Source organism: Pistacia vera, unplaced genomic scaffold (assembly GCF_008641045.1).
Source record: "Pistacia vera cultivar Batoury unplaced genomic scaffold, PisVer_v2 Contig170, whole genome shotgun sequence".
In the NCBI taxonomy this organism is placed as follows: domain Eukaryota; kingdom Viridiplantae; phylum Streptophyta; class Magnoliopsida; order Sapindales; family Anacardiaceae; genus Pistacia; species Pistacia vera.
In genome coordinates this window covers 61927-77260 of record NW_022195790.1, presented here as the reverse complement: position 1 = coordinate 77260, position 15334 = coordinate 61927, and the positions used below count along the sequence as shown (strand labels likewise).

Here is a 15334-nt window from a genome sequence, read left to right as displayed (position 1 = left end):
TTGTCTAATTCAACACCTAATCAAGATATCAAATCTCCGAATCTCAGCATGACGATTATTAGCCTTTTAAATTCCCTAAATTTATTAACGAATTCCTTGGTAGCTTAGCATATATATATAAAACAATTAATGACAAACAATGACAAGAGACCCCACATTTTGTTTCTGCAATGTGTCTTTCAATCGATTTCTTAGGCTTATAAGATACGCAAAGCTTACACATGTACTACTGGGAAACTATAATTTTGATTCATTTAGCATTATTTTATCCTGCTTTTATATTGCAGATGTGAATTTCATACAAACCAAAGATACCTAGTCAACCTCAGAAAGGGCCGTGCACATGGTTATTGGTAACCAACAAGGGCGATAAAAACGACATTAAAAAATAAAGAACAAAAGAGTTTTTTTATAGTGGTTTAGCGGTATAAAGACCAAGCTATATCCACTGTTATGTTGTTGCTTAGAGATGCTACAGGACAAAGAGAAGTTACAAGGGAAGTGTGCATGAACTAAATGGAAGACATTTAGCTCTTGTGACCTTCTTTCNAAAGAGTAACTCTTGTGCAGCATAACTGAGCCATAGGCATCCGATTTATAGCTTTGGTCTCTTTTAATTATATATCCACTGGGAATACACAGAGCTGTATTAACATGTACTTCAAGATAAATATCATGACAAGTTTGCAATAATTGTTTATCATTAAGGACGCATATTAATTAGAAAAATCAATAATTAATTATATTTAATAAGGAATTATTAAGTGGGCTCATATCTATTTTGTCTAAACTGAACCAATAATTTACTATCAGTTGTGCTTTATTAATTATCAGGAAACTGTGAGATCCTCTCGATTTTCATACTTATCATATTTGCAATTACAGCATTAATGTCACCTCTCACTGATTGTCTGATGAGAACCACATGCTTTGCTATTGCTTGCTCCATTTACTTGATGACTGTTGCGTCTTAAATGGAGTACTGTCATTTTCATAAACAAAATGCATACAGTAAGTTTTCGATTACGTATCTCCACCTTCCTTTCCAGGATTCACACTTCTTTAATTATATATAAAGATATATCCTAAAAAATGACGTAGAAGGTGTGGTGGATAAATTCATAGAGTCAGCTGAACGTCAGAAGTTCATACATAAAGTTTAAAGGTTCTAAATGAGTATATCCTATTCAAATGGTCATAACTTTTTATCTGGAAAGAGTTACTAAGATACCGTTAGAAAGTTTATTTCAAGCCTGTCGACGTTACAACCGGCTTTTAGCCAACTGGAGGTCGTTTTCGGAGTCAAAATCCACCATTTTGGCATGTTTCGAGACTGTTTTAGTTATTTGAGCATTTTTTTTCTATTTTATTTTGGGTTTTCTTGTTTTAATTAATTCAATTTTTGTTTCCTTTTGTTATTAGGAGTCTTATTAGGGTTGATTGTCACCATATATAAACTTATATTTCGTTTTGGAGATCATTCAATGAATTATTCAATTTTTATTTCAGATTTTACGGTTTAAGTTTCTAGATTGAGACATGTGTTATCAGTTCTAAAATGTAGTTATGTGCTAACTTTGTTTATCATGTTAACGCGCTGCGTCAGAAAAAGCTTAATAGAACTCAGTGGTGAAAGAATTTAGATATGCTCACAGATGATATGTAAAGCCCTCCACATGAATAACNGTGATCTCCCTCGTGCAACAAATTTCTCTTCCATATTTGGCACCTTTATATTATGAGCAATGCAAAAATGAGAAACTTCATCAAGTAGATTATCCCATCCATTATTTCTGATCAACAATAATCTTCTTTTCGACAAGTGAACCAAAGACATAACATTTATAATATCTTGATCCTTCCTTTGCAATGCTTGTGAAAGTTCAAATGTGATTCCCAAAATTTTTTTCATCATGTGCAAGTTAAAAGAAAAATCAAAAGAAGTCATATATTCCGCCAAATCACTTGCTTCAACTCTATTATCAGAATTTTCAGTAAGATCCTCAAGCACTTCAATAACAGATGAAAACAAATTAATCAAGCTCAATAAAGTATCATAATGTGAACCCCACCGTGTTTCTCCTGGCCGTTTAAGACTAGTATCTTGATTAAGGCCTTGCCTGTTGAAAGCTCACCACTTTAAATAGCTTTTTTCACCTTCAAAGCTTGTTTCTCATTAAGAAGATCCCTACGTCTAGGTGACCATCCAACAATATTTATCACACAAGAAACTTTAAAAAAAATTCTCTCAATATTTGTATCCTTTTTTGCCACAGCTACAAGTGCCAATTGAAGTTGGTGAGCAAAATAATGAACATAGAAGGCATATTCATTATTTTTCAATATAAGTGCTTTTAACCCATTAAACTGACCTCTCATATTACTCGCACAATCATAACCTTGTCCACGTAATCTTGATATGCTCAAATTGTATTTAGAGAACAATATTTCGATTCCCATCTATAGTGACAAAGCAGTCGTATCCATGACATGCATAATGCTCAATAGACACTCAACAACACATCCTTTTTTATTTACATAACGTAAGATAATTGTCATCTGCTCTTTGTTGGATCCATCACGAGCTTCATCAACTAATATAGAAAACAAAGCATCTCTTAGATCACTAATTAGTTTGTTGATGGTTTCAACAACTGCAAATGCATTGATTATGTCTTTTTGGATACTAGGAGTAATCAATTTATCATGTCCAGGAGCATTCTCCAATGCTACTAATCTATATTCTTCATTTTGCTCAGTTGTATAGTGTAAAAGTTCAAGAAAGTTTCCCCAATTCATTGAATTATCAGACTCATCATGACCATGAAAAGGCAATCCTTGCCGAAGAAGAAGCCGACTAGCAGAAATTGATCCTTTCAACCGAATACGATAATCTTCTCGCTATTGGTCAGATTTCTTATTAATAATTGTACTCACATGCTACTTTTGGTTCATCAAAGCTTGACAATTTTTCAAAGCTTAGTTATGATAGTTGTTAGGACCTCTAATATGATATTTAAAATTTTCAAGTCTCTTCCAATTACGAAACCCATTAAGAAAAAAGAATCATCGCCACTTTGCTCACCTTTATCTAGTTTGAAAAGATAACAACATAAACAATATGCAACATCATTCTCAACACTATATTCCAACCAGTAAGGATATTTGTCAAACCAAGAACGTTGGAAACTTCTTTCATGATCACCATATTTTGATTTGGGAAACTTATGGTTGCGAGGTTGACAAGGACCCTTTTGTAGATAACGCATTCTAAGTTGGTCTCGAACATTAGGATGATAAAATGTAATTCTTGGTCGAAATCCAGGATCAAAAGGAAGATTTTCCAAGTCAACTTCGAAGCAATTTTTCTTTGAAGAAGGCTGGTTTTCATTATCATTGACACCAAAACAAAGTTGAGATGTCTTAGCAATTAACTTTCTTTTAAAATATTTTTCCATATCTAAATACAAAGAAATAAATTAACTCACGAATTGAATTCTATAATAACTATAGAAATTCTAAATTTTCCAACTTCAAGTTTTTCAATCATCAACTTAAAGTCTTAAAGACTTAAACAATTCATAAAAATAAAAGCCTCATTGATTCTATCTATATTTCTATTTCTATTATCTATATATTATTTTTCTTACAAATTTTGGGACCACAAAACAATCATTTACCTATCACAAAATATTGGAATCTAAAAACTTCCCCCTTTTTCCTAAAAGTTTTCTCAATAAAAAATTCAATGCACAATGCTATTATGCTAATACACACAAATAAAAGAAAAGCATTATACACAAAGGTACTAACCAGAGAGAAAATAGCTAATAGAATTTTGTTGAAGTCGAAAAACTATGCAGATTTAGGGAGAGCAGCAGAGGAGTTATGGAAGACGTGAGCGACTACCAGTCTGAGGGTTTGCAAATTGTAACTGCAGGGGAAGGTTCTACTCTTACAAGTTTTATTAAAAAAATGAAGATGGGCAGTGGGCCAAGTTTTTTAGTATTAAAATGGAGAGTGGGCCAAGACTTTTAGTACTAAAATTGAGAGTGTGCCACATTTTTTAATATTTGAAAATAAAAATTAAGGGTGGGCCAAAGTCAAACCAAATAGAATAACATATTTAATTTTTTTTTTTTTTAAATTCATGGCCCACCCTTAACACACTCTGGATCCGCCCCTACAGACAAGTGTATTTTCCTCTTGAGCTTTACTAAAACTAGAATTGTCCCTTGAAACGGAGGCTATGTTGCTATGGGCTCCTTTTATACTTGGTTCTTCTAACAGTGGTTAAGACTTGAGAGTGGGTATAACGGGATTGTTTGCACACATAATCCCCTTAATCAGGATCTGAGTCAATAATCTTCATGCTTGTGACAGACCAGGCCATGCTAGCAGCCTGACCCATGTTTATGATATTAATTACCTTGTGAGAGAAGGTAAGTGTTGATAGGATGACACATGGGATGATCCTGGCCGCCAAGCTTTTATATATTTTAAGGATGTGTGGCACAAACTGACCGCCAAAAAATTAGACACAACACATATATTTCTTTATTTATTTTGGAATTAAAAAAAAAAAACATATATATATATATATATATATAGGCCTTTTCAACCGACTATTTGGTTTGTTAATTATATTTCATTTATATTATCTAATCATCAAATAATTAACCATTAATTATATAGAAAAATTAAAACTACTTTGTAATGCCTAAAAAAGAGGGCTGACGTTAGCTTACGTCAATAAGCACCAATTAGAGTTTAGGAAGACTTTGTGCCATCTAGGAGCTGCCACGTTGCTCCATGACAGAAAAAATATGGTTGTCGTCAACTTAATAGAAATCAGGTTTTGTCTATGAGTGACTGAGGACTGCACACATGTCTAAGCCCTAGATAATTCGAGGATATTTCCTAAGTTATTAGCCAATGGGAGACAAGGAAGGACTTGCACGACACCTACCCACTTGCATATTTGTAATCATTACTTTGAATTCCTCTACTATTAATAGAGGACTCCCCCTCTCATTGTCGGGATTCTGAGACTAAACCCTCATTCTGATTGTAATCTTTATTTTCAGAGCAAAGATAACCTACGAGAAAGAGACTGACTTGATATTCTCTCTAAATAATCAGTTATTGTACCTCTATTCGCTGTTTGCTTTACGCAACCTCTTGTAATCTCTCATATATAAAAGAAATAGAGGACGTATGATTCACTTTAAGCATCCGAACCACTTTAAGATTCGTATCTTTTATTTATTATTCAATCTTTATATCTGATTATAATAGTTCACATGTAATTTCTAAGAACAACTTAGCACTTTGCACATGTAAGTTGTTGGTGTCAAAATCACACATCAACAATTTGACGCTAGAAGGAGGGCCTGGTTTTATATCTGCTCTTCATTTAGAATCTCTGATCAATTAGTTCTACTTGTGAGCAAATGGTTCGTGGTCTTGAAACCGAGCAAACTAGCGTCAACAACGAGGAGATCCCCAGGGTATAGGATCTTCATTCTCCCAAAGTACCTCCAATTCCTCAAGGTACCACGGCGAACATCCCCTTGACCTCTTAGCTCGATCCAACTGTAATGAATTACCTGGAAAGGTTTAATTAATAATATTTTCCAAACGGTTAACTAAAGGTTAGATTGTTTGGATCAGGTCGTACCGCCCAATTCTGACAAGGCGGTACCATCTTCAAAAATGCTTATAGGTCACGCTAAAGTGTGGAAACGTGCGAAAGCTCATACCACACGCACTACAGCACGTAAAAATAAGGGAAAGTAGGTGGCTGACAATGGGCCAAAGGCTCGAAAGGGCCAGTGAATATCGGTCGTGAGGCAGGTAGAATACATTTGGCTTTGTGACTTGACGGTATGTCACATCATGAGCCGTCTCACATCACATCGCATTGGCACTCCCACAAAAGTGCACGGCATGGAGATTCCCATTATTGCTAGAATGATGGTTCCGACCATCACCACGAAGGAAATAGCCACCGAATGAGGGTTAGTTCTGACCACCGCGGAGGTCGGGATAACTCCCCCAGCCATTCAGTGCCTTCACATGACTCTAGTCAACATGTGTCAAGGTATTTCGAAGGCTTTGGCCAAGGCGAGGAAGAGTTTGATCTACAGTCTTTCCTTAATTGCAATCGTGATGAGCAAACCCACATTGTAGAAAGTGATCCCTAGGTGGCTCTGCTTCCTCAAATATAGGAGTTACAGTGAGCTCTGGATCAACTTAGAACTCAACAGAATAAGCGAGGGTCAGTCACTGAGGCGTCTCTTTTTTCTCTAGCAGTTTTGACTGCTCCTCTCCCATTAAGATTTAGAATGCCTGATATGCAAGCATTCGATAGGAATTCTGATCCACAGGATCATCTCTATGAGTTTAACGACCTCATAGAGCTTCACCAAGTTTCCAACTTAGCGAAATGTCATTGCTTAGTAGTGACTCTGACTGCCCATGCTAAGCGTTGGTTTAGATCACTTCCGTTAGAATCTATCAACTCATGGCAGCAGATAAGTTTATTGTTTTTGAGACACTTCTAGGCTAATAGGAAGTTTTCAATGTCGTTGAACTATCTGAGCAACATATGACAGGAGAGGAATGGATCCCTCCAATCCTATATCAACAGGTTCCACAGGCAGCTGAATAAGGCGGCTAATACACCCGAAGATTCAGTTCGAACTCTTATTATTGGGGGAGTTCGCCCACAAACCGACCTGTGGAAGAAACTACAATCCAAGAATGATATTTCCCTCGCCCGCTTCTACAATCTCATTGAGAAATATCTTAGAATTGAAAATTCAGTGGCTACTTTGAATTGTCACGACCTCGGTCCTTCGACCAATGCTCCTAGTCAGAGGGAGGAAAATCAGGAAGAGAGTCTTAGAAGGCCTGATCACCAATGGGCTAATGACAATCATAGAAAGGGAAAGAAATAGCAGTTCAAGCCCAAGAAATCTTATGCCCAATTCCTTCGTTACAAGAATCAGTATACTCCATTGAACGCATCGGTAACAACTATTATGGATAAATTAGAAGAAGCTAATCCGCTCGGAGAGCCAGAGCCCATAAAAAATCCCTCTTCAATGAGAAACAACAAGAAATATTATTGTTATCATTGGGACAATAGGCACCATACTGATGAATGTCAAGCTCTTAAGCAAGCTATTGAAGACCTCTTTAAAAAGGGGCACTTTAGGGAATATGTTGATGGTCCAACTCCCATTCGGGAGAAGGATCAAGAGGACGATGGGAAGAAGTGTCGTGGTCGTAAAAGCCTTCATTTCATCGAAATTATATTTGGAGGGTCACACCTTGCGGAGAATTCTCAAGGTGCTCAGGAAAAGTACGCTCAAGAAGCTTACCATGACCCTATGAGTGTGTTAAACACGGCGTAACGACCTGCTAAGGTGTGTAGAGAGGAGAAGATTACTTTCTCAGAGAAAGATGCGGTACGATTGCTTCACCCTCATGAGGATGCACTCAACATCGCGGCTAAAATAGGTCGGTGCAAAGTTTACAGAATATTGGTGGATAATGGGAGCACCGTGAACATCCTATTGCAATGAGCATTTGAGGAAATGCAATTAGAAGAGGTAGATCTGAAGCCTGCCTCTATCCCTCTTTATGGCTTTACAGGGGATCGTCTGATTCCCAAGGGAACGATTACACTTTCTATCACTTTGGTTAAGACCCAAAAAGTGACTAAGATGACAGAATTTTTAGTGGTAGAATGTCTGTCCACTTTCAATGGCATATTGGGACGACCTCTACTCCAGAACTTCAAAGCTGTCACCTCCATCTATCATCTGAAGATGAAATTTCTCACTCTAATGGGGTGTAGGGAGGTCAAAGGGTCTCAGCGTGAATCTTGCGACTACTATGTAAGAGCAGTGCATATGACATGCAAAAGGAAAGGGAGGCTAGTGGGCGTTCTTGAGCAGGCTATGACGATCAGCAGGATCGAACCACAGCTAGATCCAGTGGAAGACAGCATAGATCCTCGTGTTCAGGGGGAGTATTCCCACAGTGGACCTGTTAAGACTCTATTTGAGGTATCAGTTGACCAGAATGATCCGACTCATGTATTAAGAATCGGAAGTAATCTCAGCACTCAGCTCGCTACCAATCTAACGAGCTTCCTCAAATAGAATATAGATGTTTTTGTATAGACTCATGCTAACGTGATCGAGATTAGCCCAAATGTAATATGTCATACACTCAACATCGACAGTGAGGTCAAACTAGTTCGCCAGAAAAGAAGAGTCATGAACCTAGAGTGTTATGCTGCTCTTATGGTTGAGGTGGATAAGCTCCTCTCAATCGGGTTCATTCGAGAGGCTCATTACCCGAGTTGGGTCGGCAATCTTGTTTTGGTGAAGAAACCCAACAGCAAATGGTGAACATATGTTGATTTCACGGATCTCAACAAAGTCTATCCGAAGGACAATTTTCCTTTGCCCAGAATTGATCAACTCGTCAATGCCACTTCCGGGCACAAGCTGTTAAGCTTCATGGATGCCTACTTGGGGTGTAATCAAATCCTAATGTACACGTCTGACGAGGAGCATACTTCGTTTATCACAGATTGAAGATTGTACTACTATAAAGTCATGCCCTTTGGTCTAAAAAACACTGGGGTGACCTACCAACATCTAGTTAACCATATGTTTTCTAAGCAAATCGAGAAGTCAATAAAGGTTTATGTTGATGACATGCTGGTCAAGTTGCATGTCGCTTCAAATCACATAGCTAACCTCGCAGAAATTGTGAAAAATCAGAGAGAACTAATAGTGTGTTTATATCTTGTATAATGATCAAAAAATAATACATCAATATATAGAAAAATAAAGAACTAATCGTGGAAACAAATAATCTAATCTAGGAAATGAATAATCTAACTTCCTATTTTACAGATTTTGTTCTTAATATATATTGATTACAATCCTAATATCCTAATATAGAATTATACACTTCAACACTCCCCCTCAAGTTGGAGGCATATGCACCAAGCTTGCTACAGATAAAATCAATGCACGGACGCCTAAGAGATTTAATGAGGATTTCTGCTAACTGGTCGTTAGAACTGACATGACTAGTGGTAATACATCCAGATAGAACTTTTTCCTGAATAAAATGACAATAAATTTTTATGTGCTTACTGCTTAGTCCTCTTATGAAATATTGGATTAGAGGCAATATGGAGAGCAGCTTGATTATCACAGAGTAACTTCATTTGTGACACTTCTACAAATTTCAACTCTTGGATCAGTTGCTTTAACCAAATGAGCTCACAAGTAGCAAAGGCCATTGCACGATATTTAGCTTTTACGCTTGATCGGGCAACAACAGCTTGCTTCTTACTTTTCCAAGACACTGGGTTTCCTCCAATAAGAATACAAAAACCCAAAGTAGAACATCTATCAGATGGAGACCCTGCCCAATCAGCATTAAAATATCCAACAATATGTGAATTACCCTTGTTCTCATATAACAAGCCTTTGCTTGGTGCACCTTTTATATACCTTAAAATTCGAACAACTGCATCGCAATAACTAGCACATGGAGACTGTAGGAACTGACTTACAACGCTAACAGAAAATGAAATATCAAGTCGTGTGATAGTAAGATAATTAAGTTTACCAACCAGTCTTCGGTATCTTCCAGGATCAGCCAGCAGCTCCTCCTGTCCAAGTGAGAGTTTTAAATTAGGATCCATAGGAGAGTCTATTGGTCTGCAATCTGACATTCCTGTTTCTTCAAGAATATCTGGTGCATACTTTCTCTGAAAGATAACAATACTAGATTTGGACAGAGCAATTTCCATACCAAGGAAGTATTTAAGAAGTCCTAAATCTTTGGTTTGAAAGTGTCTGAATAAATGCTTCTTCAATTGCTCAATACCATCTTGATCACTTCCTGTAATGATAATATCATCAATATAGACAACCAGATAGATACATTGCCCTGGTGTTGTATGTCTATAAAAGACAAAATGATTAGACTCACACCGAATGATACCAAACTCTTAGATAAAAGTACTGAATCATCCAAACTAGACACAATGAGACTGTTTCAAACCATACAAAGAACGACAAAGTTTGATACCAAGGAAGACTCCCCATGAGCAACAAACCCAAGAGGTTGCTCCATATAAATATATTCCCGAAGTTCACCATGAAGAAAGGCATTCTCAATATCCAATTGATATAGAGACCAATGTTGAATAGTAGCCATTGCTAAGAATAAGCGGATAGAAGACATCTTAGCAACTGGGAAAAAAGTATCAAAATAATCCATCCTATGTATCTGAGTGTAGCCCTTGGCAACTTATCGAGCCTTTAAGCGATCAACTTGACCATCAGGACTAACTTTGACCATATAAATCCAACAACACCCAACAGTCAAATGTCTAGGAGGTAATGGAACTAACTCCCATGTTGATTATGATGCAAAGTAGTCATCTCATCAACCATTGCCTGACGCCATCCAGGATCAGAGAGTGCCTCATGAGCATTTGAAAGAGCAGAAACAGAAGAAGTGTGGACACAAATGCATAATATGATGAAGATAAACGATGATAACTTAAAACGTAACATCAGCAGAGAGAAAATAGCGATGTGTTGATGGAGAATAACACTTATATCTTTTCTGAAGATGTGAATACCCTAAGAAAATACACTTAGTAGATTTAGCTGCCAAGTTGTCCTGACCAGCAGGGAAAACATGGACAAAACATGTGCACCCAAAGACATAAGGAGGGATAAAATACAACGATTGATCAAGAAATAAAATGGAATGAGGTACCTTGTCATTAAGGACAGAAGAGGGCATCCGATTTATTAAGAAACAGGCGATCAAAATAGCGTCCGCCCAAAGACGAAAAGGGACTTTATTATGTAAAAGCAGGGTACGGGCAGTTTCAATGAGATGTCTCTTTTTAGGCTCAACAATCCCATTTTGTTGTGGGGTATAAGCATAAGAGGACTGATGAAGGATTCCCTGAGAGAATACATGAATTTAGTGAAGGGATCAGAGAAATACTCGCGAGCATTATCACTGCATAATACTTGAATAACGTAATTAAATTAAGTCTTAATTTCTGCACAAAAAGATTCAAAGATGGAAAATAACTCGGAACAAGTTTTCATTAGGAATAACCAAGTACAGCGTGAGTAATCATCAATAAAGGTAACAAAGTACTGAAAACCTAAAACAGATGACACAGACTAGGTCCCCACACATCTGAATGAACTAACTCAAAATGGGATGCAGCCCGTTTGTTGACACGCTTTGGAAAGGTGCTATGAGAATGTTTTCCAAGCTGACATGTCTCACAATTTAAAGACGATAAATTATATAGACTAAGATGCATCTTTTTAAGCTTTACTAAATTGGGATGACCCAAACGATTATGAAGGAGTGCTGGAGATTCAGTGACAGTGCATGTTATAGATGGTAGATGGAGATGATAAAGGCCCTATGACTCATGTCCTGTGCCAATCATCCGTCTCGTGCCTCAATTTTGTAACAACAGAGTCAGTATCAAAAGATATAGAACAGTTTAAAGAGCGGGTAAGTTTACTAACAAGGACAAGATTAAATGGACAATTGGGAATATAGAAAACAAAGTCTAATTCTAAGGATGGAAGTGGTTTGGCATGACCTACATCTTTAACAACAGCTTTGGAGCCATTGGCTAAAGTAACGGATGGTAAAGATGTAACATTAGTTAAATGAAAAAGTAAGTAAGGGTTACCAGAAATGTGATCAGAGGCACCCAAGTCAAGAACCCAAGGTCTAAGAGAAGAAGACTGAGTAACGCATGCAACTGAATTACCCCGATTAAGCAATAACGGCAATAGATGAAAAAGACTACTTATTTGCCTGAAACTGGAGGTATTCTTCACAATCAGCCCCAATGAGAGTTAATGATGGTTGAGTGTGTCCTTCAGCCTGAGCAACATTAGCGGTTCGAGTAGGGCGACCATGTAATTTGTAACATTTTTCCTTGGTCTGCCCCCAACGATGACAATAACTACACTTGGGTCGTCCGCTTCGACCACGATCTCCCTATTTTCCTTTATAAGTGGTTTGAGACTAAGAAGCCAGAGCAAAAGAGTCAACAGTAGTAGAACTGGGGACAATACTTGGGGATGAAACCCAAAGTAGCCAAGCAAATACTTCATCAAGAGATGGCACAGTAGTGCTAACTAAAATCTGATCTCGTACAAGAGTGAGATTAGGACTAACAACAGCAAGGGTTAGAACTATGAAGAATTTCTCATTGTGCTAGATCATTTATAGCAAATTTACCAACGAGTAGGAGAAAATTGTACTCTGCCTTAAGGGAGGCCATCTTACCAAGAAAATCTGACATACTCATATCCTATTGTTTTAGATGAATGAGATTGGACACAACAGAATACTAGCGTTGAATATCATTGGTATATAGTAGTTTAGCTTGACTCCATATCTCACAACATGTGCGGTATGTTTTGTAAATGGGATGCAGATTAGTGTCAATTGACTGCCATAATAGATTACACAATAAAGCATCAATTTTGATCCCAAGAGACTTATCTGATATGATGTCAGTAGCCTTTATGGTCAAGTGATCCTCCAGACCTTGACTCGTACACCATAACTCGAGAAAGGCAGCCCAAGAAGAATAATTCGCACTCCCAATCAACTTATCAGTGGTGATTAGTAGGAGAGACAAGAAAGAAAAACCACCGGAAGTAGAGTTTGAGTTGGAAGTAACCATGATAACTAGCAAATCTGGCTGGAAACTAGAACCAGAGGTAACACGAAGCAAACAAATAGATCAGAGCAAAAGATCTGGCAAGGACAGCGACAGAATCCGGTGAAGTTGTCAAAGTTTGACGTCGAAGGCAGTAAAACCTTCGTGGGTTTTGCTCGTGGTCATCTTCTAAGCAAGCTAGTGCCAACGATGAGAACTAACACTCAGCAAAAAAGGAAATCAGAGTTGGATCTATCGGAAAGAAACATCACGTGTGAAGGCGCATGCAGTGACTGATGACGTTGATCTTTGTGAGGTTCTACCGGCGAGATGGAGACGATGAGACGTGTATGGTCAAATGGAGGTTCTGACCATCGGAGAGAGACACTTAATTGTCACCGGAAAAAAAAAAAAAAACAAAAATTCTGACAACCTAGCTCTAATACCATGTGAAAAATCAGAGAGAACTAATAGTGTGTTTAGATCTTGTATAATGATCAGAAAAATAATACATCAATACATAGAAAAATAAAGAACTAATCTAGGAAATATATAATCTAACTTCTTATTTTACAGATTTTGTTCTTATTATATATTGATTACAATCCTAATATCCTAATATAGAATTATACACTTCAACCGAAATGTTCGACATACTTTGGAAATATAGAATGAAACTTAATCCTCTTGAGTGTTCATTCGGAGTATACTCAGGGAAATTTCTGGGGTATATGGTTAACTATCAGGAAATTAAAGTCAGCCCCGAGAAGACCCAAGCTCTCCTAGATATGAAAAGTCTCGCTAATCGAAAGCAAGTTCAAAGCTTGAATAGGAGAATAACAGCTCTCAGTCGCTTTATATCCAGAGCAACAGATCGTTGTTTGTCATTCTTCAATATACTCAAGGCCAACAAAAGATTTGAATGGACTTCAAAGTGCGAGCGAGCCTTCTAGAGCATAAAAAAGCATCTCAGAAAGCCACCTCTTCTGTCCAAGGCCCTTCCCAAGGAAATCTTATTTCTCTACCTATCCATCTCTCAACATGTGGTTAGCATAGCTCTCATTCGGGAAAAGGCAGAATTTAGTGGCCAGTGTATTACACAAGCAAACGATTGCTGGACATCGAGACTTAGTATCTAGAGATGAAACAATTATTGTATGCCCTATTGATCACTTCCAGGAAGCTGTGACCTTACTTTCGTGTCCACATCATCCATGTTTTAACCAACTACCCACTCAGGCAGGTCCTTCAGAAGCCAAAGGTTTCGGGTAAGTTGCTTAAGTGGACTATGGAACTGAGTCAATTCGATCTATATTACAGACTGAAAACAACAATTAAAGGATAGGTTGTTGCTGACTTTATTTCGGAGCTCTCTCATCAACCAGATCATGAATTCAAACAGCTAGCCAGTGAAATTATCTAGGAAACTGTTTGGAACTTGTCAACTTGGAGTCTTTATGTTGATGGGTCTTCGAACAGGAGAAGAGCCCAAACAGGAGAAGAGTCGGAGCTGGTCTTCTATTCATTAGCCCTAAGGGAACTCGCATTTATGGAGCTATCAAGTTTGGAATCAAAGCTACGAATAATGAGGCTGAATATGAAGAGATATTTACTAGTCTGCGACTAGTAAGAGAAATAGGGTCAGATATGATCGACATTAATAGTGACTTCTAGCTAGTTGTCAATCAGATTTTGTGAGAGTATCAAGCCAAAGAAGAGAATATGATCAGTTACTTGAAGAAAGCCAAGGTCGCACTTGAGCCCTTCAAGCATTATACGATTAGGCAAATCCCAAGAGATAGTAATTCTATCGCGGATGCTTTGACAAAGATAGCCTCATCGCTGGACTTCGATGCTTCGGGCAATATTCTAATTAAGTACATCGAAGCTTCCAGCATCAGCTCACCTAATCAGGTCATAGCTGCAACTGAATCTGTTTCCTGGATGACTCTGATTATTTAGTATCTCAGAGATAGGGTTTTTCCTAACAACAAGACTCATGCAAAGTAGAGTTGATCGTTACACTCTCATCGGAGATCAGTTGTATAAGCGAGGGTTTAGCACTCCTCTCCTCCAATGTGTAACGGACGATGAAGCAGACTATATCATGAGAGAGAGATACATGAAGAATATGTGGTAATCATATTGCTACACGATCTCTCGCCAATAAAACTATCCACCAGGGATATTATTGGCCCCTACTACATGAAAATGCCTTCAACTTTGTGAAGAAGTGTGATAAGTGTCAGAGACTCGCGAACATCCCACGAGCTCCTTCCTACCAATTAACGACGATGACTAGTGTTTGGTCATTCTCTATGTGGGGAATTGATCTCATCAGACCCATGCTAACTGATAAAGGTGGCATCAAATATGGAACGGTCGCAGTGGATTATTTCACTAAGTGGGTCAAAGCAGAGCCTTCGACCGCAATCACTATAAAAAAGCTCAAAAACTTCGTCTTCAAGAATATAGTGTGTCGCTATGTTGATGGGTCTTCGAACAGGAGAAGAGCCGGAGCTGGTCTTCTGTTCATTAGCCCTAAGGGAACTTGCATTTATGGAGCTA

General features: G+C 37.8%; 1 protein-coding gene across 1 annotated transcript; it reads right to left on the bottom strand.

Annotated features, from left to right (window-relative positions):
• Nucleotides 1-1639: 1639 nt before the first annotated feature.
• Nucleotides 1640-3458, bottom strand: LOC116125727. The gene is made up of 4 exons (XM_031411443.1): nt 3003-3458; nt 2539-2901; nt 2373-2460; nt 1640-2010 (listed from the first exon to the last, which is right to left on the bottom strand). The coding sequence occupies exons 1-4, from the start codon at nt 3456-3458 to the stop codon at nt 1640-1642; spliced, it is 1278 nt and encodes a 425-aa protein (XP_031267303.1).
• Nucleotides 3459-15334: the final 11876 nt, after the last annotated feature.